Genomic DNA, 26,590 nt, shown 5'->3' on the forward strand with positions numbered 1-26,590 from the left:
CGTTCGTTATTGACTTTGTCAAATTTAATCCGGTGATAATCTGGTGAGAGCGTCCACAGATTAGTAATTTACCCTTGATTACTTTGGCTAATTAGGCACTCAAACTCATCAGATAATAGATACAGCATGTTGATAAAACGTTTACGCAAGATTGTCAAGGGCAGTGCTAAGTTAAGACCGAAACACCAAAGGTTGTAGGTAGATATATCTTTATTAGCGATACAACGAAACACCTACCCACCCCTGGGGACGGACATGTAGACAACACCCTGTGGTAAAATGCTCATCAGAGAATTAGACATTTATGTAATGATGTGATGTGATGTGATGTGATGTGGTGTGGTGTGTAGTGATGTGATGTGATGTGATGTGATGTGGTGTGGTGTGTTGTGATGTGATGTGATGTGATGTGATGTGATGTGATGTGATGTGATGTGATGAGATGTGGTGAGGTGTGGTGTGGAGTGGTGTTGTGTGTGTGTGACGTGACGTGACGCCATGTGATGTGATGTGATGAGATGTGGTGAGGTGTGGTGTGGAGTGGTGTTGTGTGAGGTGACGTGATGTGATGTGATGTGATGTGATGTGATGTGATGTGATGAGATGTGATGACTCCATGGAGAGCCTTTATATCAACAGGAAGGCATTTTGACAGACATCTTGACAATATGATTTTGAGGGACTTGATGGCATTCTCTCTCTCTCTCTCTCTCTCTCTCTCTCTCTCTCTCTCTCTCTCTCTCTCTCTCTCTCTCTCTCTCTCTCTCATCACATAACAATGTATATCAAAAGTATGTCTAGGCTTATATTACTAGCTGTCTATGATATAAAAAACACCATATAGGACATTTGACTTTGAGAATATACAGGGTATTATGCAAGGCTAAGTTACTCAGTGTACCAATTGATACGATGCATTTGAGGTGTCCGGTATAACTAATGTATTTTACTTAAACAATCAATAACTCTTAAGTGTTCACATTGCTATAAAATGAGCATTTCAATTGGCACACAATGGATTTTTATGAAAAACAGTTTCATATTCTGTCCCTTCACCAAAGGGAAGTTTATCTGGCTGTATAGGCTCTATGTATTGAATCGTACTTTTGACCGGATGACCGCATTACCGCATTACTACAATCTGTCTCCTAATGATGTATATGGGCGTTAAACGTATTGTATCGAACGTTGACCATGTTACGCCCATTTGAATAATTCTTTGAAAGAATGCCATTGTTTGGACAATTACCATGATATAATGCCTCAGCTTAGATATAGTAAATCGTTTGTGTTAAATAGCACTTAACAGGTAGCTCAGTCTGGTAGCGTTCCAAAGATACGACAAAACAGAACTATACGCCGTACGGGTAAACAGGGAAAGTTGTAGTACAGGCGGACTTCAAACTCAGGTAAGTAACAAACTTTTGTGGACATCGTCACAATATTCACTGAAGTTACATGTAGATCACAGCTTTCATGTGTTATCAAATACTGAATGCCTTTATTTTCCCCAGCTCTCTACATTCCAGTGTAAATCTTTCACTAAATTGTCTGCCCTATGCTTAAATGTTAACGACTGTGACAAGTAGAAAAATAGTTCATCAGACAACATATCGATCAGAATCATACTACTAACAAAACTAAATATAACAAGATATTTATGAAATTATTAAGATAGCATCTCTTAAAGGTACGAGAATCGATCCCAGGGATCGAGTTTGTTCTAGTCTGTAAGAGGATTATGAAGGTGTCATAGCCTTTTGTTTCCATTGAAATTGTAATGTAGTGAGTAAATTTCCTGGCAAGACAATCTGACGCTTGAACCACTCAGTAAATGCCAAGATGTGTAAATATTTATTTATTATTTTCACTTTAATATAGAATTTTGACTAGCGGCTTACATAATTAGCCCTTTAACACAAATATTGCAATGTAAATTTCATGAAAATGGTTTGATTATCACTAAGCTATTATTTCCGACTCCAACACTGCCTTTTTCCGTGTCATTGCATTATGACATTTGAATATTTGTATTTGAAATTAGCAATAAAGTAGGTAAAGTCAAAAACTTTCACTTGTGTCAGTGAAGTTTTCTTATACTAAAGGGTAATTTCACTTATACTCAAAGGGTAGTGCCGTGATAGTGCTGTCCAACAATAATTCGACCTCCATGATTTTTCAATCAAATTCCAAAACCACACCTATTAAATTTCTGTTTTGTATTCCAGATTATGGCTTCTAAAGTAATTTTGGTGACTGGTGCCAGTGGTTTGGTGGGCAGTGCAGTCCAAAAAGTGGCTTTGGAGGAACATGATGTGGGTGATAAATGGGTGTTCGTGTCTTCCAAAGACGCCAATCTTGAGTAAGAGTTTTCACAGTCATAAAATTGTTTTCCAATACTCAACATGTTTCCGCACTGTACACTTTAGATGAAGGGGTTTCTTTAATTCCGTGTTAGCGTATTTTGCACTTTGTCTAACGTTTGGAAGCAATACGGGATTATTCCGTCGTTAAAGATATGAGTTCGAATATAACATTGCTAATATTTGACCGAATTTTCCAGGAAACAACCGTCGACAGACTGCAAGCCATATCAGCTGTCTACCAGTGATAGTAATTTTCTGCTGTGTATTCGATACAGCTTCGCAAAAGTATTAGCTACGTGTGTACACTTGCAATGCAAACAAACTTTAAGATTGCAAATATCTTTTCTATCAAATTTCTCGACGGAAATGTTGTTTCACGGTGGTACCCTGGATGTCATATAGGATTCTCATGTTTCCAATGCCAAATTTACACTGTTAAGTTTTAGCCTTGTACACGTAAAGCAGAGCATTTGCATTCTCGTTGCTAGGTCAGAAGCAGAAACTATGGCACTCTTTGAGAAGCACAAACCAACCCACGTGATTCATCTGGCAGCCATGGTTGGAGGACTTTTCCGAAATTTGAAGTTCAACTTGGACTTTTTCGTGAGTATTCAATCATCAATGAGACCCACGGGGCTCTCAAGTTTTTACATTTTCAAGGTAACTTTGCACAAATAGGGTAATTTTGTATTGAGACCAATTTGGAACGAGGTACACAATGTTCTTTAGTTTCCAAAACCTCCACTTTCTCTGGTATCTAGATATGATCCTTGTTTGTGGCTCGTTTCGACTTCAATAACTGCAACCAATCAATGGCTTCAACGGCTACTTCAATGCGTTATTCTGATTGGACGAGACCTCACACCGGCTGCTAATGTTGTTGACAAGTTGTGTACCAGAACTTAAACGGGCCCCTCAGCTCGCACAGAATGTTACAAAAAGACTAACAGCATTTAGATAACAGGCAAGAATGTCAATGTTAAATAACAACAAAAATCACAGTATGTAGGCCTACTACAAATGCCAAACTTTTAGGGTCATTGACTTAGAAATGTAACACCGTGACATAAATTTGAAATGTGTCGTACATATTCAAAAATGTGCAAAATTAATATCCTTTTGTTTCATAACAAAAGTGCAACTACTGTTCGTACTTTTTATTTCATCTTTGTTGATGATCGCATAATTGCTCGAAAGGGCTATCACCTTCCATGCAGAAGAATGGTGTACTTAAATGTTCGTTTGCAGCATTTATTGAATAAGTCACTAATACTGGATATATGTTAGACACATGGTAAACTTCACCGAGGAATCTCAAAGAACACAAATCGCGTTGAATGATCGGATGTCTCTAGTACTGTATTCGTGAGCATGTCCAAGGTCACATAGATCAAACATGACATATGATATTACCAACCAACCACCAGGGTTGATGTTCACGATTGTGTCCAAAAAATCATGTCATCTATTGATGAATTGTTTTCATTTCTGTTTTTGATTTTTTTTCTGATGAGAAATTACAACCGTAAGTTCCCCATAAAGGCACCTTTCCAACGTTAGTAAAGAGATTTATATCGTTATTAAAACCAAAGTAAGTTAACAGCAAGTCTCATGTAATAGACAAGCATGAGAGACACATTTGCAAGTGAACATTGTTTGTGAGTTGTAAATATCTTTTGAATCCAAAGTTTGCTCGCGCGAAGTGTTCACAAATAATACTGTGGTATGCTCAGTTGGTTCATCAAAGGTCACTGCGTCCTATACTAGTAGATGTGACATATGTTTTAATTTATGGTGATCACCTTTTAATCTCCAACCATATGTGTCGCTCAAAGGTGAAGTATGGTTTGTGCTAATGGGATCAAGTACGTGAATTGTTTTGTTATGTTAAGGACGCCATATGGAAATTTAAACAATACTTTTTCCTTTCATTTAGTTGTGTCGGATAGATTGCTATGAAAGCCGATTGAGAATAACAGTACCTGAGTAAAGTAAACTAAAAACATTCTTGTTCAGTCACTTCGTCGTAAATTGCTCACTTGCAACTTTTTCTTGCAACTTTCATACATATAGCGTCTCGAATTAATGAATGGTCGCGAGATGTGTCAAACTTTTATGATGACTTCACTTAATTTACAGACTAACATTGAGAATAATACACCGATTAGTTGTTGTCAATTTTCAAATATCAATCAAACTGAGGTAATTTTTTGTATCTGTGTTCGGAAAATTTGCACAATGACGCCAAGGAGTATACCACCTCCCCCGCCGAAGCACGAGATAAAGTTTCTAGTTCGTTTTCAAAGTACGTAACGCCAATATCAAATCACGTGTTCTTGAACAGCGCTGCAACATGAAGATAAACGACAACGTATTGCACGCCTGTTTTGTGCATGACGTCAACAAGTGTGTGTCGTGCCTGTCAACGTGTGTGTTTCCGGACAACATCACCTACCCATTCGATGAGTCTAACCTTCATGATGGACCTCCGCACGATTCTAATTTCGGTTTCGCCTACGCAAAACGAATGCTTGATGTCATGAACAGGTGAGATTTGTTTGATAAAAAAATCAATAGACGCATGTGTTTTTGTCGAATAATTCCAAAGGTTATATCACAAGAGGCTAGCCATTGCAAACTTTCTTTTTTGAAGTAATTTAGACCTACTGCAAGTATGTTCATGGTACACTACAGACAATTAAAGCATGTACACATACATACATACATACATACATACATACATACATACATACATACATACATACATACATACATACATACATACATACATACATACATACATACATACATACATACATACATACATACATACATACATACATACATACATACATACATACATACATACATACATACATACATACATACATACATACATACATACATACATACATACATACATATGTCCTACTCTGAGAAACCTGACTGGTTTGTGGCAGTTCAGAGAATGAAGGCCTCATCTACTTGTGTGCCCTCTTGTTGCTGCTGCTTGCACTAGTTTTACCACTAGATGCAGCATACTACTGAGCTATGCTTGTAAGGCTACGTCCAACACTCATCCATTTGTGCTTGTGCCATGAGCATTGAGCATTGCTTGAAAATGAACCTATAGCCAATATTCTTTCATATTCAAGTGATGGGCACGTTCCTCATCTGCTGCATTCTGGCGGTAGTCAATAAATTCCAATATTTTTAAAAAGCCGAACCCTTTGAAACTCTTTGACAAGAGAAAGAATAGCGAAGTTAAACTTACCATCATGCGATCTTTGCCCCTGATTTGCCTTAAGAACGTCTTAGGTCACACTTCTTGGACCGCAATACTGAAATACGAAAAATGTCTGTAATTTCACAGAAACTTTAATGTATTCTTCTAACCAAACATCCTCTATCTACGGAGTTAGTAAGATTTCATCGAAACAATTTGCCTATAACAAGTCATTCAGATTTAGGAGCTCCCATTTCTTCTGGTTTGAAGAAGAGGTATGACAATCTGCGAAATTTGGCTTCAGTATGAGGGGCTGGCACCCTATCACTTTTGTGGATCTCTGCATGAAGTCAAAGATTTTGTTTGTAACACTAAGTTCTGTCTCAGCTGTGATCGTGGAGCTAAGCCTCCAATAATACATAAATATTTTGTGCCGTCCGTCATAAAGTATGTTTACAATCGTTTTTTGTCCATTGCTGTGTAATGTATTGTGTACAGAAAATGATTGATTGAAAATTATGAAATATCATGATTCGCCTTTTGTAGGGGGACCTGTAGCCTTGCCCTGACGGCGTCTCTCTGTCCACCTTCACAGCTGTTGCTAATGCGGGACAAACTTTATACTACGAATAATATAACATAAATTCAGTTAGGCAGACCCCATTTCACATCATGAGTTAGTAACAATTATTGTACCAACTGTCGCTTGCTGCACTCTGATTGGAGTCTGCATTCATTCCATTAGTGGCAGCTGTTTCTGTAATTTCTTTTGATGGTTTTACTCTGCCGAGGCCATTCTGGCAGCAACTGGATGTTTTTCTTTCTTTGTTCATGTATTTTCATCTATCGGCCTTGGGTGCCTCCATTATTATATTTTAGCACAAAATATTCATTTCTTCCCATTTGACATGATTATCGGCAGTTCTTCAGTGGCAGTTCTTCAGTGGATCTGTACATATCATAGACAATATAGACACAATGATTGCCAAGTAATTTTGCAGGGTTGGCATGGACAATATAACCAGGGGATTGTTGAATTATGACTGAAACCAATTGGACGAAATTGCCCTTGATGTTGCTTCAAGCCCTAGCAGTTTGAAACCATCCACACCCACCTGTTTGATCATTACAAAAGACATTTTCCCTCATGAATTGTTTGACTACCCGACTAAGCTACAGGAAACCAGTCTTACATCCTGGAGTAGATTGAGAAGTTGACTCTGAAACACCTGTATCTGAGGATGACTACAAAGATGCTGTAATTATATCTGATTATTATATGAAAAGTAGTTTAAAATTTTAGATGCAGATGCATTCTGGGTAACGTTACATTAGGGTTTGCTGTGGCAGTCAGTTACTTAAATCATGCACCATGTATATTGTCTAACGTAGTATAAAATCTTGGTCGCTCCAAGCTGACTCAAGGTTGCTGCTGCTGGGTTCAGGGCGAAATTCATTATATGAGTCTTGGTTATTGTTCCTGGCAGTCCGATTGACTTTCGCTTCTCAGAGATCAGGGAACCGTAGATCCAAAACTAATCCAAGTCTATAGTTGCTGGTCATTTATACAATGTACAACAACTTTTCACAAAGACGTAGTCATATGTGACCCCACTACACAAGTGTAGCTCATGGCACAAGTAGACCAGTGCCGAGTAGTCCAGCATGTGTAGGTAGTCAATAGCAACTGTTGGCGAAACTGGCATGGGTTTTAGTATCAGGTATCAGGTACGACAGATCATGAAGTACACATGAAAGTGCGAAACGAGTGCAAACGGTAAGTCACATGTGCTGTATGTGGAACTGGGTCAAACTGGTCAGCTATCTGCAAAGACACACACACATGTATGCATACATACACACTTATATACACACGTACATACAAGTATTCATACAGACAGACAGACAGACAGACAGACAGACAGACATACATACATACCGCATACGTACATACATACATACATACATACATACATACATACATACATACATACATACATACATACATACATACATGCATGCATGCATGCATGCATGCTGTATGTGGAACTTGGTCAAAGTGGTCAGCTATCTGCAAAGACACACACACATGTATGCAAACATACACACATATATACACACGTACATACAAATATACATACATACATACATACATACATACATACATACATACATACATACATACATACATACATACATACATACATACATACATACATACATACATACATACATACATGCATGCATGCATGCATGCATGCATGCATGCATGCATACATACATCATACATACATACATACATACATACATACATACATACATACATACATACATACATACATACATACATACATACATACTATATACATACATACATACATACATACATACATACATACATACATACATACATACATACATACATACATACATACATACATACATACATACATACATACATACATACATACATACATACATACATACATACATACATACATACAATCATACATACACAAATACATACATACATACATACATACATACACACAAATATATATATATATATAGATTTGTTGGGTCATATAATACACCACTTCTCTCATTCCAGGGCTTACAACTCCCAACACAAATGCACATTCACGTCCGTTATTCCGACAAATGTCTATGGACCACATGACAATTTCAACCTGCAGGATGGGCATGCACTGCCCGGTCTGGTACACAAGGGATACCTTGCTAAAAGTAAGCAAACTTTCTCGCTGTCTGTTGGTTTGCGTGACTACGTTATATTGAGATTAATGTAAGGGTCAATGCAGGCGTACGTGTCACTTAGATCACTGACACAATGTGAATTCAAATTGAAATATATAATGTTTTTCATAAGTACGATTAAATGCGAAACCGTTAACAGAGGGAAATTTCCTGAAATTACTTTCAATACATCCTTGAATGTGCGATCGATGAATTTGATGAACTGCGCTCAAATCATAATCTGTATATTTGTTGTTATCATGTAGACTCTTGGAATTTGTCATTTATAGAATAACTGTCTAGTCTTGTACTTTCACCAGTTTCTACCATGGTGTTCAGTAATGATAAAACATAAAAACATTCATCTTTTTGTAGAGGAGAACAATCCATTTGTTGTCTGGGGTACAGGGTCACCTCGTCGCCAATTCATCTACTCTGTTGACCTAGCAAGAGTGATCATATGGATGCTGCGAGAATATAATGAAATCACTCCTATGATAGTCTCAGTTGGAGCTGAAGATGAAATATCTATCAAGGAAGCTGCTGAGATGGTTGTCAGAGCTTATGATTACAAGGGGAAAATTGTTGTATCCTTTCATGAAATATTGCCCGATTGAAGTCTTTCATATTGGACCGTCTAAATCTAGCTAACGCTCGCTCTTCGATATGGGCATTGTGTAATGTCGCTTTACGTCAGAGAGTTTGGCACCTATCAAATGTACCACGATGGTGAAAGTAGCTGCAGTTTGCGATTGTGCGAAAAATGTCAAAGTTTTCTCTGGATTCGATAAAGACAGAAAATGTTCAATCTTTCGCTTTAATACATTTTGGAAGCAGTTTTGTACTTCACCGTTTAAGGTGAAGGGCGACGAATTCGGACGCGCACACGCTTTAGAACGTTGTACTGCGGCATTTGTAATACGACGCGTTTTGTAATAACTTACGCAAAATGTAATAAGGGTATCAGCATTTTGTAATAAAATAGTCTACGCATTTTGTAATAAGGGTATCAGCATTTTGTAATAAAATATTGTTTACGCGATTTGTAACAAGGGTATCAGCGTTTTGTAATAAATCGCGTTTTGTAACATTAGTCAACGCATTTTGTAATAATTATAAACATCCGCTGATATTGTATGTATTTCAAAATGCTTTGTGGTTTCTGAATACGTAAAAATGTAAAAGCATATAATGATGTCGATATTATATCTCACTACCAAGGCTAGGTTATCATAATAACGCAATATAAGGGGGTCTGAGTTGACAGTCAAAATGCAATTGAAGACAGAATGAGATTTATTGCATGCGATTTATAATCGAGAAAACAAACCGAGAAAGTTTTAGTAGGTTTTACATACAGTACTGTACTTTACTGTACATACGGTACTGTACTGTACTGAAAAACAATATACGGCAGACCTTTCTGCATTTTTTTCTCTTCAATGTTACTGTTGGTGGATGGAAAGAGAAAGGCTTTGAGATGACACGCAGAGCTCAGAATATGATAAAAGACAGCGACATCATCAACATTGACAGTGTTGTGTTCTAAGACCTAATTTTATTATACTAATGATGTACATGCCACAAAACCCACCTTATCCAGAAATGGTTCCCTTGTGACATTTTGAGGGTTTCAGTCTGAGTGTTAGGGCGCTGCTACATTATTTTTACTTTTTTTACTAAAGAAAAACAATAAATATTATTTTTGGTGACAATAAAATTGTGTATTCTTATGTTTTTGCATGTATATTGGATGAAGTATGCAAAACTCGAATAATCAAATTCTGAGTTTTGCAAAATGATTGTAATGTTAGTGTACACTGTGATTTGAACGAAGCTTTTATTTGGTTCATAAAATGATGTTACAAACATTTTGCTGAAACCATCAGTTGTAGACAACAGAATCTAATATACATTTAGACATAATTGAGAAATGGGAAGTGATAAATTCTTTAGAATGTCGTCAGAAAGAGAAGCAATATGTGAAAATCATTGTAAATTTAGAATACTGGTTGCCATTTTGAATATTTAATGAGGTCATGTGACCAGTATTTGCATATTTTGGGGCAATTGTAATACTAGAATTCCAAAAATATCTTGCAATTGAGGACAAAGTTTGATAAATTCAATATAGTCAGATGATATAAAATAGGATACCTTGACCTGTCTGACTCCTATTCAAGGGCGCTGTGTGTAATTCTTGACTTATGAGTGAAGACAAGAAAATCTGTGTAAGGTTTATCAAATCTGTGTAAAGTTTATCATAATGTATAAAGTTTACATCAAAGTCCATGGTAATGGGACTCTAAAATGTGATTATGCATTGGGATATGATAAAATATCGATTATCTTTTACTGGAAAATTGGAAAACATGTAAAAATAATGATACATTTATATTGTTGGCGGCCATTTTGAATACCTAATTAGGTCACATGACCAGTATTAGCATATTTTGGGACAAGTGTGTCATTGTCATTCAAAATATACATACTTACTGTGGGAAATATTTCATAATATTAGGTGCTGGATGTTATGTTACATTATGCCTTGACTGACCTAACACTTATACAGAGCCTTTGTCAAAATGATACAAAATATCTGTGTTTTTTTCAAACATTTTGTCACAGTTTCATTGCAGTCCATGCTGACGTGATAGAAAACAGGTTTGGTGATGAAAAATGATGAATTAATGAGGAATTCCTATGAAAATAAAGAAAAAATACAATATTTTATATTTTGGCCGCCATTTTGAATACTTAATGAGGTCATGTAACCATAATTTGCATACTTTTGGCACAAAGTATTGTATGATGATTTCAAAATTATAATGGTATGGGGACAGTCTTTGTTAATTTAAGAAGTCAGACGTCATGCTAGATGGTACTTCCAAATGTCAACTCCACCCCAGGGCCTTGGTATGGGGTGCAAAGGGTTAAAGTGGAAAATAAACGTACAAAAGGTTGCAATAGTTTAAGCAACTTCTACATGTATGATATGTGTTTCTCTAAAGTTGATTGTCGATAATTTACGGTAATAGGATGGGAGGGCACGTTAATATGTCAATGCTGACAGCTGATATTTATCAAAATATACTGAAATAAACACTGACGTGAAGCAGTCAATTAAAATACTGAATTATCATTTTTTGAATTTAATCATCCCATAGACAAGGAAAAAATAAAGCTCTATCGACAGACCAGCCACTTTTCCTTGTATGAAAAAGGTGACAATTCTTATCTACTGAGCCATGGTTTTATTTTCTCAGATATATTTCTTTCCCGTTGTGTTCTCCTTTGAATCCACGCTATCGCCCAATGGTAAAATTTCTCTAGCCAACGACCTAGGATAAGCTGCCTTGCAATACATGTACTATGATTAAGCTACATTCGGTTCGCTATCCTACTGGTTATACCTGCCAAATATCTGCCATTATCATTAAATGATAACAGCCATAGAAAGATTGACAGACAGACAGACAGACAGACAGACAGACAGACAGACAGACAGACAGACAGACAGACAGACAGATAGATAGATATGCATACTCAGGCACTCTTTCCTCCCTCCCTCCCTTCCTCCTCCCTACCCACATAGATGCAGACATACATACATAATACATAGATACATAGATACATAGATACATAGATACATAGATACATAGATACATACATACATACATACATACATACATACATACATACATACATACATACATACATACATACATACATACATACATACATACATACATACATACATACATACATACATACATACATGCATGCATGCATACATACATACATACATACATACATACATACATACATACATACATACATACATACATACATACATACATACATACATACATACATACATACTCAACAGGTCATATATACTTCCGCTTTAGTAGCTAAACAAGTCAAATCACTAAAACATCAGATTATTCTGACTACTTTAGTTTAGTTTAGTTTAGTTTAGTTTAGTTTTAGTTTTGTTTACGTTAGATTACTTCAGTATAGTTAAGGTTATTACGAAAATAACGCAAAGAATGTATAAAGACACATACATGTAGTCATTAGCGCGCGTTTAGCGCGTCGGGCGATGCGTTGCACAAATGTCTGAGTGCTTACTTTGCGGTATTTTCGTAGTAATTATTATTACATTTACTTCTGTTTCTTTAACCAGAAGTTATTTTCAAAGTACAGTATGGAGTTTCAATATGGAGCCATTCAATGACGCACTGTTTATCATCAAATATAAAGGGGTTATTGCATGCCCGTTACGTGCCCGTTTTTACGGAAGCTCGATTCTATTGTTTGCGAAGGCAGATGTATAATAATTTATTTTATGTTATTATATTTTATTACACCTCACTCATTCAGCGTGCACTGCCATTGGTTAAACACGACTCACGTGACATGTAAAAGAACGTGATGATGCCCCCTGCGAATGTGATGATGCCCTCTGCGAACTTGATGATGCCCTCTGCATTTGATATTACATGGATGACGTCATTTTACTTACTGCGCATCCTTTCTGTGCAAAACAAATTGTCGTTCGCTTGTTGTACTTTGCAGTCGGCAACTTATGGCTGCGAAACGTCATGCAGAGCTGTCACCGGCACAGTTAGACGATATTTTGATGCAAGTAAACAGCAAACGAACGAAAATGGCAACAAGGAATGCAATTTCTGTATTCAACGACTATGCAAGCAACAAATTTGGATACGCCACCGAGGAGATCGGCAAACTTTAGTGGCAACCCTAGACTCGGCACTGACAACATTTTACGCTGAGGTCCAGGACTTAGAAGGCGAACTGCACTCGAAGAAGTCTTTGTGTTTTTGTTTCTTTGCATGTTTGCTTGTTAGGTGTAATAAAAATAATAACACATGAGAGCCAGGGCAATATTACGATTTTTTTGCCTGCCTTCGGGCTTATGGTCATGATCGAAATACTGATGCTCGGGCATCATCAATATTTCGATCATGACCACCATCCCTTGGGCAGGCAATAAATCGTGATATTGCCCTCGCTCTCATGTGTTATTATTTAATTATTTTATCTGAGTATCTACCTGTTGATTGCTTGTTGTCTGCAATACATCAGAAAGAATGTCGTTATCCTATATTTAATAAATCAACTGACTGTGTATACCAATGATTCTCTCAAATATATGATAATAAACTAGTCAAAATCTAGTAGTTACCTGCCTCAGATGATCAGTTGGTAAAAATACTGATTGACAGCTGTCTAAAATTAAGTCTGTCTAATTTGAAATGGAAGTCAGGGAGCGATCAAATTTTGTACTTACTTAACGAGTAAACACACTCTTTGTAATACCATTCCAAAGTCAATAGAATATTTGTTAATGCTTTAAAACTGGGGAAAGTTTTTAAAATTATTACAAAACGCGTTAACAGTTATTACAAAGTGCGAATTATTACAAAATGCTGATACCCTTGTTACATTTGCGTAGACAATTTTTTATTACAAAATGCTGATACCCTTGTTACAAAACGCGTAGACTGGTTTATTACAAAACACTGTAGAAGGTATTACAAAATGCGTCAGTTATTACAAAATGCTGATACCCCTTATTACATTTTGCGTAAGTTATTACAAAACACGTCAGTATTACAAAATGCCGCAGCACAAACGTTTCTGCGCAGATTTAACTCCAGCCTGCCGCAAATTGGTTTTTTGTAGCGCATGTATTTAACATCCCTGTCATTGTTGAAATTGCGCTTTTACCTAATTTTTTGACCCAGTGTCTTAGAAATACATGAGACCTATAACCTTGTCATATTTTGACCCCCCCCCCCCAGGAAGCTGGTTTTTATTCAATATGAGTGAAAAATAACATTTCTCTCCCATTTATATGGCGCACATTACCCATTCACCTGGAGATATTGTAAAAAGTAGCGTGGTGACACCCTTTTATTAAAAGTGTAAACTAAATGGTATTATGTCAGGAGTTTTTTCGCCAAGTTTGGTCAAAATGACACCATTCAAAGCGACAGGAAGAAAGTTCGAAAATTATGTAGTGATATAATTTTGATATCGTCATTTTGTAATCGATACTAATGTTAAAATTTCTTCACAAACATCATGAAAACTATACATTAGATAGATATGAATCTTAAGTCTTGGTATTTATTAAAAGTAACTCATTTGCTAAGCGTTTTATAATTGCTTTCTTTAGTTTAAGAGAATTATATCATTTTATTCATTTCTAACCACGCCATTTTAACGTCCGTTTCCATGGAAACGAGCGTGGTGACCCCCATTTTTTATTTCATTTTTGCACTTGCACAACTTCCAAGGATATTTGTGCAAAGTTTCAAGAAAATGACACCACAACTTAATTTGACGTAATTCGTAGTACTTCACCGTTTAATGAATCTAAACCATTGCAACCCGGAAAGCTGAAGACTCGCCAGTCTTGACTACAGCTATTGTTACTCTGTTAAGTACAAACGTTGATTTTGATACTCATTGAAGCCAGACGGATGAGTGCATGACTCGCTTTTGGAATGTTTGAACGATCTTTCGGTTGGGAAACAAAATTTTTTGCGCCCGATTACGAGTGCTAACTGGGTTTTATAAGACCGAGTCCATTTTCCTTATCACAAATTATGACAGTTCGATACCAGCAAATCTGATGGACAATTCAAGAAAACTGCAAGTAATGAATTAATGAGAACGTACCTACCTGATTTCAAATTTACTCCAATGGAACAAGGTAAGTAAAACTAAAACACAAGAAAACGTCAAATAGACACAATTGATTTCATTTAGGACACTGAAAATTGGCCTTTAGATGCGCACGCACAGATGATCCGTCAACAAAACAAGCTGAAAAATACCGACTAAAAGGAGGTACTACAGATACTGTAAACACATTATTGATAGTTCAAACATAATTCAAAATGTCATAAAGAATTTGCATATAATACCGTTTGTGAAATTTCTGTAAATTCCGTTTATTTCAGCAATTCAAGAAACTGTGGATTGGTTCGTCAAAAACTACGACATCGCTCGAAAGTGATATCTTGGAATACCAAGAATAACTTGTTTTCTGTCGGACTACAAACATTTCGCCATTCCAGAAGAGGAACGAATTCTACATTTCTCGGCACACTATATTTATTGGTTGAAGGGGTATATTACGTGGCGTGGTACATTCTGTCTGTACACCTATTAAACAATGAAAACCTTTTCTGATCTGGAATTTGCCTCTTCAAACTTTGTTGTGCAATTACTTATGTTTTATTATCATTTTTTATTATTATGTCTGTTTAAAAATATACAAAAAGATTCATGTCTTTAGTTTACAAACGTAGCAATATTAAAATGATCTGAAGATACAGTGTCGAGGATATGCATATTGACGTTGAAATTCAGTGTCGTCACGAAAGTTTCAAGTCATTTTTTAACGAAGAGACACGTACTATTACACAGCAAAGATCTCTATTATATCCCTTGTTTTCACTTGCAGAGTAAAACTATTAGAAATGTTGATAAAGTAAAAGTGGAAATTTGCTCACATCCTACCAAAGAGCTTGTTTTTCACTTATTCTATTTCTAATGTTATAATTATAAATTTTGACTTTAATTGTCATGTTTATTGATTCCTATGCTATTAGTCAGGTAATAAAATCTCAGAAAATTTATTTGCGTTTTGTATTCTATAATCATGGTCTACATTTATGATCCTTCCCAAGACTTTGTTTTAAATTGGTCTGACTGATGTTGTTTGCGTGACATAGCAGCCAGAAATGACATAACAATGATATAAGCGATATTAATAATATTTTAACACACCTCATGCAAACTATCTGTCATGATTCATCAATTTAAGGTCACGTGGTATGCGTCAGTTTGGCACTTATTTGTGTGAATAGTCAGTTAAGTTTAACATTTTTGGGGGCAGCTGTCAAGCGTCGGAAGAACTGTTGCCTTGGAACATGCTAGAAAGTGCCATCTACATATGCGCACAACCTTAGTGTCATAGGAAACAAGACGAGTAACATCATTGATAGAAATATATCGATTTTCAGTGAAAGGGATTCATTTGACAAGGTTTATGGCAAACAAACGCACACTGACATTGTTTTCCTTGTGCTGTGAATCCATACAACATTCTGAGTCAGTATCCCCAAGCCTGAGACAACAGGGTAATGCCACAGGAAGGGTTTGCATATTATAGCACGGTTTTTACAACCATTTTTGCTGCATATAGACTTTTGACAAGGAAATGTTTATACAAGACAGCTGTTTGACTTCTGTTTCGATTTGATTTGAACATACGCGTTTCTCTCATTCTATCACTGTAGCATTGACAATTTTTATACAAATATGTAGACTTGTGACCCCATCAGTTGGTGGGCATTGTAGCATGTTGACATCGTTTTAACCAAAACTGTAAATTCTTATATGCTCATAAACGAATAAACTATAAAGTTTGTATTTTGTTGTGCAAGGAATGTGTTTGTATACTAAATTAATTATTTACTTTGGTTTTTAGGAAAGGGGCAATTCTTAGAACTTCTAGGAAAGACGTATACTGTTACCATCATAAGAGGGTAAATTCACGAGAGAAGCATTGTGACCTTCCATAGACAATCTATAAAGATGTTTGACAATAACATATCAAACCTTTTGGACCCCGAACAACTTACGGCTGTGAAATTCACTCGTGTCCCCTTAAACTGAATCATTAAATTTGTTCCTAGAGTAATCTGTGAATAGTGTGTAAATGCAATTCTCTCTCTCTCTCTCTCTCTCTCTCTCTCTCTCTCTCTCTCTCTCTCTTTCTCTCTCTCTCTCTCTCTCTCTCTCTCTCTCTCTCTCTCTCTCTCTCTCTCTCTCTCTCTCTCTCTCTCTCTCTCTCTCTCTCTCTCTCACTTGCACTTTCCTGTCAGTGACTATGCATGACAGTATATACGTTGTTGTCCAATAACTTCAGAAAATCATGTCTTGGCGCAAATAGGCTTTTTCTGGTTCATTATCTATCAAATCAGGATGCACAGGGGATGCGATGTTGTTACACACAAGCAGATTCTATTATTAACAGCATAACCAAATGTACAATGCATTTTCTGAAGACAAATCACCCGAAAATCCGTAGCTATGACAGTGAGAAGCCAATGTGCAGACTAAACAACTCGTTGCAAACCATCTTTATGGCTGACCGGTGTTGCAAGCAATGACATTGGTTGCAATAATGATTTTGAGCTGGCATGAACAACAAATTTAACGATTTTGACTCATTCCTAGTTTTCTAAGTTAGCTTCTTTAACCCCATTAATTAGGTCTGCCACAACACTAAGTGCTAGGTTTTGTGTCATAAGTTTCTTTATTTACTCATATAGCTTGTTTTGCTTTATATTTAAAATCTCGGGGAAAGTACCTGAATGCTGATGGTTTTGTGATAATAACAACGATGTCAAGATTGTGCCTCTTATTCAGAGCCCGAATGGCGAACAAACGTTCAGTGTCTTCACCCATCATGAAATAGATAAGTGACCAAGGACATTCTGGTCCCATGAATATTAATAATCATAAACAGCTGTCATCATAACGCTGTCTGCTCTCATACAATACCATTAAACAATAGGCAACACTCACGTCAGTTCTGAACTTGATTCTATAGAAAACCAATGGCCCATTTTTTATGTTTTTCGGAAATCCTCTCATAATATTCAATGTTGTTGAGGCAAGTTCATTCAGTTCATTGTCAGTCTTGAGGCCGAAAACAATCTCGCCAGATTGGCATAAACTCAAGGCTTGGCTGGTACGAACATTGTAACTACAATGTTCACTACTGTTTATCCATCTTCTCAGCATGTAAAATGTTCTTGACAAAGCCGCGGTCGATGTAGTACTTTCGGGTCCAGTGGAATTCCGAGTCAATTCCACACATTGGTTAGCCAGGCGGATGCCAAGTACCAAAATCCAGCATCTCATATTTTCTTTCAGTGCAGTCACAGTATTCATATGGCATGTCGGCAACGCCCCTCCCTGTAGAGATTTTATCTCGAAGCGTCCCTCACGTGGCCAAGACGTGTGAAGGTCATTGACTCAGATCGTACGAGAAGCAGATAAGAGATAGTGTGATAGTTTAATTAATTATTGGTTAAGATTTCATTGAGAACAATCGAGAATGGGATATTCCATGGTGTGATCTTATTTAATCTTAAGAATCAATCAAAGACTGGCGGGAAAATTACCACGTGATTACTTTTGTAATTATGTAAGTTCGAATATGTATTTAACTTTGTAGAGAGCTTAGACTAGAGACTTGAGATCAGACCGTTGACAGTGAACGTTACGGTCGCCATCTTGCAATAAAGTACAAGGTTGTGTTAAATCTACATCTTGGTGTGTCAGCTTCAGTTACTGAAAGCATTACGATCCAGGCTGGTACCTCTCAACTCGTAATTCCCCTAACTACGAGCGCAACAATTTGGTGTGAGAATCCGGAGTATACTGAAGCAGCACGGCTGTAGGTTTCTGAGATCTGGTGGTAGAGTCAACGAGGGGCGTGCAAGAGAGATGGCAGACCCCGACGAAGGACCACTGAACCAGCAGCACGAGCGAATGTATGGTGATATGTAGCGGATCATCGAAGATGCACCGCAGCGGATGGAGGTGAACTATGACCGGAGAGACGAAGGCGGCTTGCAGACATGGACGCGTGCCGGACGTCCGAGGTAGGCAATGTGACATTATTAATGTTGGTGCTAACGTCATGCCTCGAAGATACACCGGACGAGAGAGTGGTTGTCTACAGAAATGGCTCAAGAAGTTGGTAATGTGTGTGAGTTTAGAACAGATACGACCAGCCAACGTCAGCGATGCTTGTGGTTCACCTTCCAGTCGGCTTTGTAATACACGGACTGATTACGTGACGAATGAACTGACAATGATAAGAAGCAGAATTTCGGAATACACCCACCCATAAAGTGCGACGACAAAGAATAAGATGCATGACTTTTCAGTTTTGTTGACTGTATTTTCTGGTAATTTGGAAACCACTCTTTTATTAGGATAATACTCTGGACTTGTATGCAAACGAGGCGTCTTTCTTTTTCGAAGTGTTGTTTTGTTTTGTTTTTTTGATGAAGTTGAAGTTATGTTGTTGTTGAAGAAGTAAGTGTAAGGAGTTGTGGATGTTTTGTTGTGTATCTCCCCTCAGTTGGCTAGGAATGCCAGTGCTAGTGATCCGTAAGTGATACAATGGTCCTTAGTTTTGACCGATGGCCTGAGGAATTGATTTTTGGAGATAGAGCGATATTGAGGTTTATCGCGTTTATTTTTGGAGTTTTTGAAGTTGTTGAGGAGGTTTTGTGTTGATGTTTTTGTTGTTTTATGTTTTATGAAGATTTTGGAGATAGAAAGAGCCCCGAATATTGGCACAGGAGTTGCTATTTGCTACAGTCTAGTGATGCCTAACGGTCGTTACTAGGGTTACCCTGAACCTTTGACCGTGATATCAGAATACACCAAGCAAAATTACGTCATCCTTCTCAATGTCCACCCCCTTCCAGTTAACCCACCCTTTCACACAAAAAAAAAAAAAAATCATTGATACATGTTACGATTTTCGAATGATTTTCGTCGATTTTCTGTATTTTATGTAGAATAGTTGAATTTTGAGTTTGTAGTTGAATGTATTTTAGTGATTTTATTAGTATTTCTGTAAGTATTTTAGATGCGTTAATGTTAGTCTGTAATTTTGTAGGTGCACGAATAATGAATGACTTTATGCTAACTTGTAAAATATGTGATTTATGCGTATTTTAACCACACTGCCTTACGATTAATGTATTTTTTTATTATTTTAAGTAGATTGCAATTGTCAACTATCGCCATGCTTCGTCACTCGTTTTGACCAGCGAGGACGCTGGTTATAAAAAAGGTGGGAGAGTGTAACGCCCCTCCCTGTAGAGATTTTATCTCGAAGCGTCCCTCACGTGGCCAAGACGTGTGAAGGTCATTGACTCAGATCGTACGAGAAGCAGATAAGAGATAGTGTGATAGTTTAATTAATTATTGGTTAAGATTTCATTGAGAACAATTGAGAATGGGATATTCCATGGTGTGATCTTATTTAATCTTAAGAAACAATCAAAGACTGGCGGGAAATTACCACGTGATTACTTTTGTAATTATGTAAGTTTGAAGATGTATTTAACTTTGTAGAGAGCTTAGACTAGGAGAGACGGAGACTTGAGATCAGACCGTTGACAGTGAACGTTACGGTCGCCATCTTGCAATAAAGTACGAGGTTGTGTTACAATCTATATCTTGGTGTGTCAGCTTCAGTTACTGAAAGCATTACGATCCAGACTGGTACCTCTCACTCGTAATTCCCCTAACTACGAGCGCAACAATAGCATGTCGGCAACTCCAGTCGCACCAACATTATATCACTACATGTAGCAACTGAGACTGGTAAATGATGGGCAATGTCGTAGAGTAGAAATTTCTGTTTAGGCCTTCCTCTTACAATTGAAATCGAGGAAGGTGGTATCATGGGTCACCACAAGGGCATTTATACTGCTTGACTCAACATCTGCTACGTTTTCAAGTTTTCCTAGCGGATCATCGTGCTGCTGTACTATGGCTAAGTTTAGGAAAAACTGCCCTACGTCTGGACATGTTTGTATCATTAATGAAGTCACTCTTATTGCTAGTCTCTGTGCCTTCATTGAGTTTTACATCTGTAAGATCTTTGAGCTCAAACTTCAGAGCAACTACTCAAATTCATCAATTGCTTGAATTATTTTTTAATGTACATAAATATGTTACTTCGGAAACGCTCTTCAGCTTGAGCAACTGAAAGTGAAATTGACATCAGCTGCCTTCAGTTTAAAGTGGGTGACTATTACCCTGAACCAGTTTAATCCAGTTTTGCCTTTGGTTGACCAATGACATTTGAAGTTTCTCTGAGTAGGATACTTTCCTTTTTTGGCAAGTAAATAGAAATAACGTCATATTAACTGTGTCGAGCAAGTTTAATATGAGTACTGAGGGGATATAGATGCTACATAAAATTTGAGATGCCCTATATCATTTGTGATACCAACTGTCATTATGTTAGTGAGTGACTACAGTTTTTTTCAAATCATAAAGTCAAAAGTCCAAGGAACTGTAACGGAAATAATATTACCTTCAAAATTGGTCTTCAAGCTATGATGCTTTGAAAATAAAAAAAACTATGCTTCCTCTTAGTATCACTATCACATATGCACATAACGTTTTTCTCGTATCTGGAGTCGTAGCTTCAACATCCAGCCATCCCTCCCCCTCCCTCCAAAAAGACCGTAGTAAATCATATATTTTAATCGGAATGACTAATTATCAACAGCCATGATACGCAAGGGACACACAAACTGATTTGCTCAATTTTCTATATTGTACTAGAAATATCTAAAACTAAATGCAAGGTTGATATTTTCAAACATAACGGCTTATAATTAAGTCAACCTTTGATGAAAACTAGAAGATCTCTAAGACAGAGATCTTCTAGACAGGACAATTTTACGGAAAGTGATCTATTGATGGTCAAGTATAGTTTTCCAAAACTGAAAGACACAAATCAGTGCGTAAAATAGTCAGGACATTTTTTAATTCATTTTGTTTGAATAATAGCTACAAAACCAACAGAAAATATTTTTTCTAAGATTTACATTTTTGTGTATTTGCTCAACAGCGTGTCAATATGAGAATAAACGACAATGTTTTGCACTGTTGTTTCAAGTACAATGTCAAGAAATGTGTGTCATGCCTTTCAACAAGTATGTTTCCCGCCAAAACTATCTACCCAGTCGACGAGACCATGATGCACCAAGGCGTACCTCATGAATCCGAATACGGGTTTGCCTTTTCTAAACTGATGATTGACGTAATGAACAAGTAAGTATTTAATGGTAAAAATCGTTAACAAGAACAGTATGTAAAATAACGCTGAGGTTAAGTAATAAAAGGGGAAATATATACATCTAAGAGTGAGATAGTGTCTCCTTATGAAAATATACTCATTATAACGATATTAGATATACTATCTTGTTATGCATGTATTTTTAGATACTTCTGAATACCAAAGTGGGTCTACAGGGGCTTTATATTGATAAGTTTGGTGCATAAGGAGTTAACAATCATCGGTGACACAAAAAATAACGATATCTTACAATCACTGACGTCACTCTTTCTTTCTATCTCCTTTTCATTTTTATTCCATCGTCATGGAATTGATCATGGGCCGTCACCACACCACAGCTGTTATCACCGGCAACACAACTGTAACTTTACATCAGTAATTCTTAGTAACGTCTTCGGCCCTCACGACAATTTTAACCTTGAGGACGGACATGTTATACCTGGACTGATTAACAAGGCATACCATTCAAAAAGTAACGTATTCACTCGTTCACCTTGACTGAAACGATGCTCAACGATATATCAAAATTTTAGTTTCACTTACGCATCGTGAATCGAACCACTAACTACAAAAGTCAAGATAAAAATTTGTGTATGCTAATTCAGTCTATCGATCGGCCAATCAATCAATCAATCAATCAATAAAACAAACAATCAGTTGATCAATTAAATGATCAGTCATGAAATTAAGTTAGGCTAAATTTTACAAAAAAACATCTGTTTTGTGAACGTGCCTCCGAAAATAACGGAGAAATTCATTTTCATTTTTGTTTGCTGAGACCAATATTCAGAAAATTAACTCGACTTTTTGGAAAACACAAAAACTATGTCCATGGTCGGCGGATTCTCTTTGGTCGGTCGGATAACCAGACACATTATTTTTATTTGGCATTATTTATGTATCAGTTTATTTATTTAGTTGCCTTTGTCTGTTCATTCTCCTGCCATTTAAATCCTCATGTCATGTTATTTTAATCATAAATTCTCTTGCACCTGACGGTCTGGAAAGGTATACTTAAACTGACCATTAAAACTGGGATTGCTGTCTTTCAGGGGATAACTTGCCATTTGTCATCTGGGGTACAGGATCCCCTCGTCGCCAATTCATCTACTCTCTAGACTTAGCCAGACTGTTCATGTGGGTCCTGCGTGAGTATGATGAAATATCTCCCATTATCCTCACTGTCGATGAAGAAGACGAAGTATCTGTCAAGGATGTTGCTGAGATGGTGATTGAAGCTATCGGCTTTCAGGGTGAAGTTATTGTATCCTTGTGGAAATAACACATTCATTCCCCTTGTCACAAACTTTACATAAAGTGGTTTCTCCATTGCAAACGGGGGGTGGGACCAACAAACATTGACGTTCTTTAACCATGATTTTAAAAAGGAGAGGCATGAATATAGATCTGATGGAAGAAGCTAACCCAATAATCAACGAGTGTATCATGTGCTTTTTGATACACCGGTTTTACATGCAAGACATTGTGGTTCAAGTGTATTTTGCCGGCCATACTGCACCTCTGGTGTTGCCCACAATAACTAACCTTGTGTTCAAATGGTAGGATAGGATTAAAAGTGAAAGAAATGAAGAATTCCCAGGGAATGGTCAATTATAAATATATGTTGTCGCCACAACCTTCCTCGTTTTATCAATGATGAGTGTATATGATATTTTCCGGCTCTTTTCTTTGTTGGATAGTGATCTATAGAGGGATAACTCAATCTATAATTATGTACATTGCACTTAACATAGTTTAGTATGACACAAGCAAGTCGGATGGACAGTTTAGAAGAACAGTAAATAATGCAAAACTGAGGAAATATTTGCCAGATTTTAAATTCACGCCAACCAAACAAGGTAACTCTTACGTTCCAGCCTCATGACAATTTCTGGTTTTATTTTGTGTCTACCTCTAAAGAACATTCAAATAAGATATTTTCTTTAAATAGTAGTGAAGATTAACTTCACACAATTTTGTTTTTGTGTTGTTGAGTTTTTGTTACTTTTTGTTATTATAAAATGCATCCTCCTAGTGAAGTAAGAACAGTGAACAAAAGCTGGAACATTCGATAATTTTCAACTATTTATTACAGAAAACAAGTACATTTTCTTTTTAAACGTTCATTTAAAAACTCCTTCTTCTTCTTCTTCTTCTTCTTCTTCTTCTTGACAAAACATGTCGAAACACAAATATTAACTTTGTCACCTCAACGATCCGTGTACAATCTATAATGCCATTGTTGACAGTACTGAATTTTGGTCCGGAAACAAAATTCACTTGTAAACGATAACATTCAAGATATTCAGTCTGTGTGTGTTCACGAGATCAACATGATATAAAACATATTTTGCCAAAACAGAAGAAAAATGATTGAAAATACTTCAAAAGTTATATCTCGGATCTGTAAACAACGACATTTCAAACCGATCGAACAACCTTTGCAACACAAGGACTCGTTTGACATGCGCTATCTTGTATTTCAGCAATCAAAGAGACGGTTGACTGGTTCATCGAAAATTATGACGTCGTGAACAAATAACTACCCGCAAAGTTGTCACATGTGCATGAAAAGTGTAAACGCAAATTGCTATCAGCGCCTTCAATCACCAGCATTATCATCATCGTCGTTATCATCATAATCATCATCATCATCATCATCATCATCATCATCATCATCATCATCATCATCATCGTCATCACCAGCATTATCATCATCGTCGTTATCATCATAATCATCATCGCCGTGGATTTGCAGATGGGTATTTACAATTTGTACCCTCGATTATCTGAAACTTTGACAGTTCCAGTTATATAGGATATGGGCCTAAGCCAATTGCCCTGAACGTTTCGGAATTTGTCATTTGAGCAAGATTGAGTTTCTTAAATCTCGGCCCAGTACTTGACTTAAAATATGCCACGGTTCAACTGGTCTTTGAGTTTTGGCCTGAAATAAGTCATTAATTATTACACAGTCATGCTACAAAACGGTCATGAAACGCAGTCAGTTTTGGTATAGCCTGCATGCTTTACTATTTCAGAATATATCGATCTTCTTGGGGGACTCAAATCCCCGATATTCACCGTATACCGCAAGTTGAACGCACTAGAACCTCGAATAAAGTTCGCGAACGCCATTGGAGAGAACTTTTGAGTACAAGCTTAATTTCTAGACGATTGAACATGCGGACTCATATACATCTCAACGGATTTAAAATTACATTTGCTGAAAAGACGAACCATTTTGGTTATCAGTTGACAAATATCTTTATAAGCGGTGATGGTTATATAGAGCGCCGGAAGGGATTTTCTAAATCTTTAATAGCATGCTTTTAATTTTCTTTATGGTCTACGACTGTCAAGTGTAAGTTATTTATAGCTTTTGTTAGTAATTTTATTATGGTAATCTCCAGGTCAGATATTATAGGGAGATCCCGATTGCACCAGTAGCAAGAACGCAATGAAGAGTGGATAAGCATCTGAAGCATATCAATTGGTGAATAAATAATTATACGAAAGGTGCATGATCGTAATACTTTGTACTTGACTCATGACTTACTTCATGACTTATTTTGTACTTTTCTCATGACTTACGTCATGAGAAAATGGCGGATAAATTCAGTTTCCTTACACTGCTTCAAAATGTAAGGCATTTCTATTAACAACTTGTCATATGTTAAATTGGTGATGTAAGTTTTCGTCTTGGTTGTTTGTTTTCATAAACTTGTTTGTCGGAGAAAAAAACGAGAGAAAAATGTGGGTTTTTTTATCTTGGTGAATTAAAAAGCAAACTTGGGAAGGGTCATCTTGCAGAGTTTGACTTTGACACTTGAGCGGCGTCTTTATGAGTGACACCGTTTTGGCCACAAACCATTATACGTCGTTTAGCTTGAGACTGGCCTTGTCAGATGAGAGTATATGAGTGTAAAGTATAGACCCGAAGCTGTGTAGCGAGCCAGTGCCTGTGTATTAGTCAATTCAAGTAGTAGCAAATTTAATTCCACCTGTTTGGAAGTTCTGAAAATTACCATTATGTGTCATTCCTGAATCCACTCATAGTTTACTAAAAAAGCTTTCAAGATCACAAAGTCGTTGTCAGAACCGTTTCAAGGATCATCTGGTAAAGCTGCAATGTTGATAACCTGCCCTTGGAAATTAAATGTCGGCAAAATCTTACAACATCGTATGCGAAGAGCGCCAGTAAGTTTGTTCCTATACCTTGTAAGATGCACGTGTTGTTCGGGAATTCTTGAAAACTGGTGACGTTAACGCGAATATTGTTACGTTTAA

At 36.8% G+C, this 26,590-nt stretch overlaps 2 protein-coding genes across 3 annotated transcripts; one reads left to right on the forward strand and one right to left on the reverse strand.

Annotated features, from left to right (window-relative positions):
• Positions 1–294: 294 nt before the first annotated feature.
• LOC139150456 (uncharacterized) lies at positions 295–618 on the reverse strand. The gene has a single exon (XM_070722841.1). It carries the CDS (start codon positions 616–618, stop codon positions 295–297), a length of 324 nt encoding a protein of 107 aa, XP_070578942.1.
• Positions 619–1,284: 666 nt separating this feature from the next.
• LOC139122094 (GDP-L-fucose synthase-like) lies at positions 1,285–24,926 on the forward strand. 2 transcript variants are annotated; one of them, XM_070687490.1, is made up of 8 exons: positions 1,285–1,409; positions 2,229–2,362; positions 2,855–2,969; positions 22,073–22,275; positions 22,639–22,772; positions 23,353–23,564; positions 24,060–24,159; positions 24,787–24,926. In XM_070687490.1, the coding sequence occupies exons 2-8, from the start codon at positions 2,232–2,234 to the stop codon at positions 24,840–24,842; spliced, it is 951 nt and encodes a 316-aa protein (XP_070543591.1). In that variant the 5' UTR covers positions 1,285–1,409; positions 2,229–2,231; the 3' UTR covers positions 24,843–24,926. The 2 variants fall into 2 exon arrangements, with proteins under 2 accessions (XP_070543591.1, XP_070543582.1); XM_070687481.1 differs by lacking the exons at positions 22,073–22,275; positions 22,639–22,772; positions 23,353–23,564; positions 24,060–24,159; positions 24,787–24,926 and adding exons at positions 4,711–4,913; positions 8,204–8,337; positions 8,722–8,933; positions 14,995–15,094; positions 15,345–16,025.
• Positions 24,927–26,590: the final 1,664 nt, after the last annotated feature.

Source organism: Ptychodera flava, chromosome 2 (genome assembly GCF_041260155.1).
Source record: "Ptychodera flava strain L36383 chromosome 2, AS_Pfla_20210202, whole genome shotgun sequence".
Taxonomy (NCBI): domain Eukaryota; kingdom Metazoa; phylum Hemichordata; class Enteropneusta; family Ptychoderidae; genus Ptychodera; species Ptychodera flava.

What these genes read in the sequence shown, in the direction of transcription:
- LOC139150456 (XM_070722841.1), bottom strand. Translation starts at nt 618, where the DNA reads ATGGAGTCATCACATCTCATCACATCACATCACATCACATCACATCAC.
- LOC139122094 (XM_070687490.1), top strand. Translation starts at nt 2,232, where the DNA reads ATGGCTTCTAAAGTAATTTTGGTGACTGGTGCCAGTGGTTTGGTGGGC. An exon ending in ATGATTGACGTAATGAACAA is followed by an intron (nt 22,276 to 22,638) that starts GTAAGTATTTAA and finishes ACCACACCACAG; the next exon opens with CTGTTATCACCGGCAACACA. An exon ending in ATTCACGCCAACCAAACAAG is followed by an intron (nt 24,160 to 24,786) that starts GTAACTCTTACG and finishes CTTGTATTTCAG; the next exon opens with CAATCAAAGAGACGGTTGAC.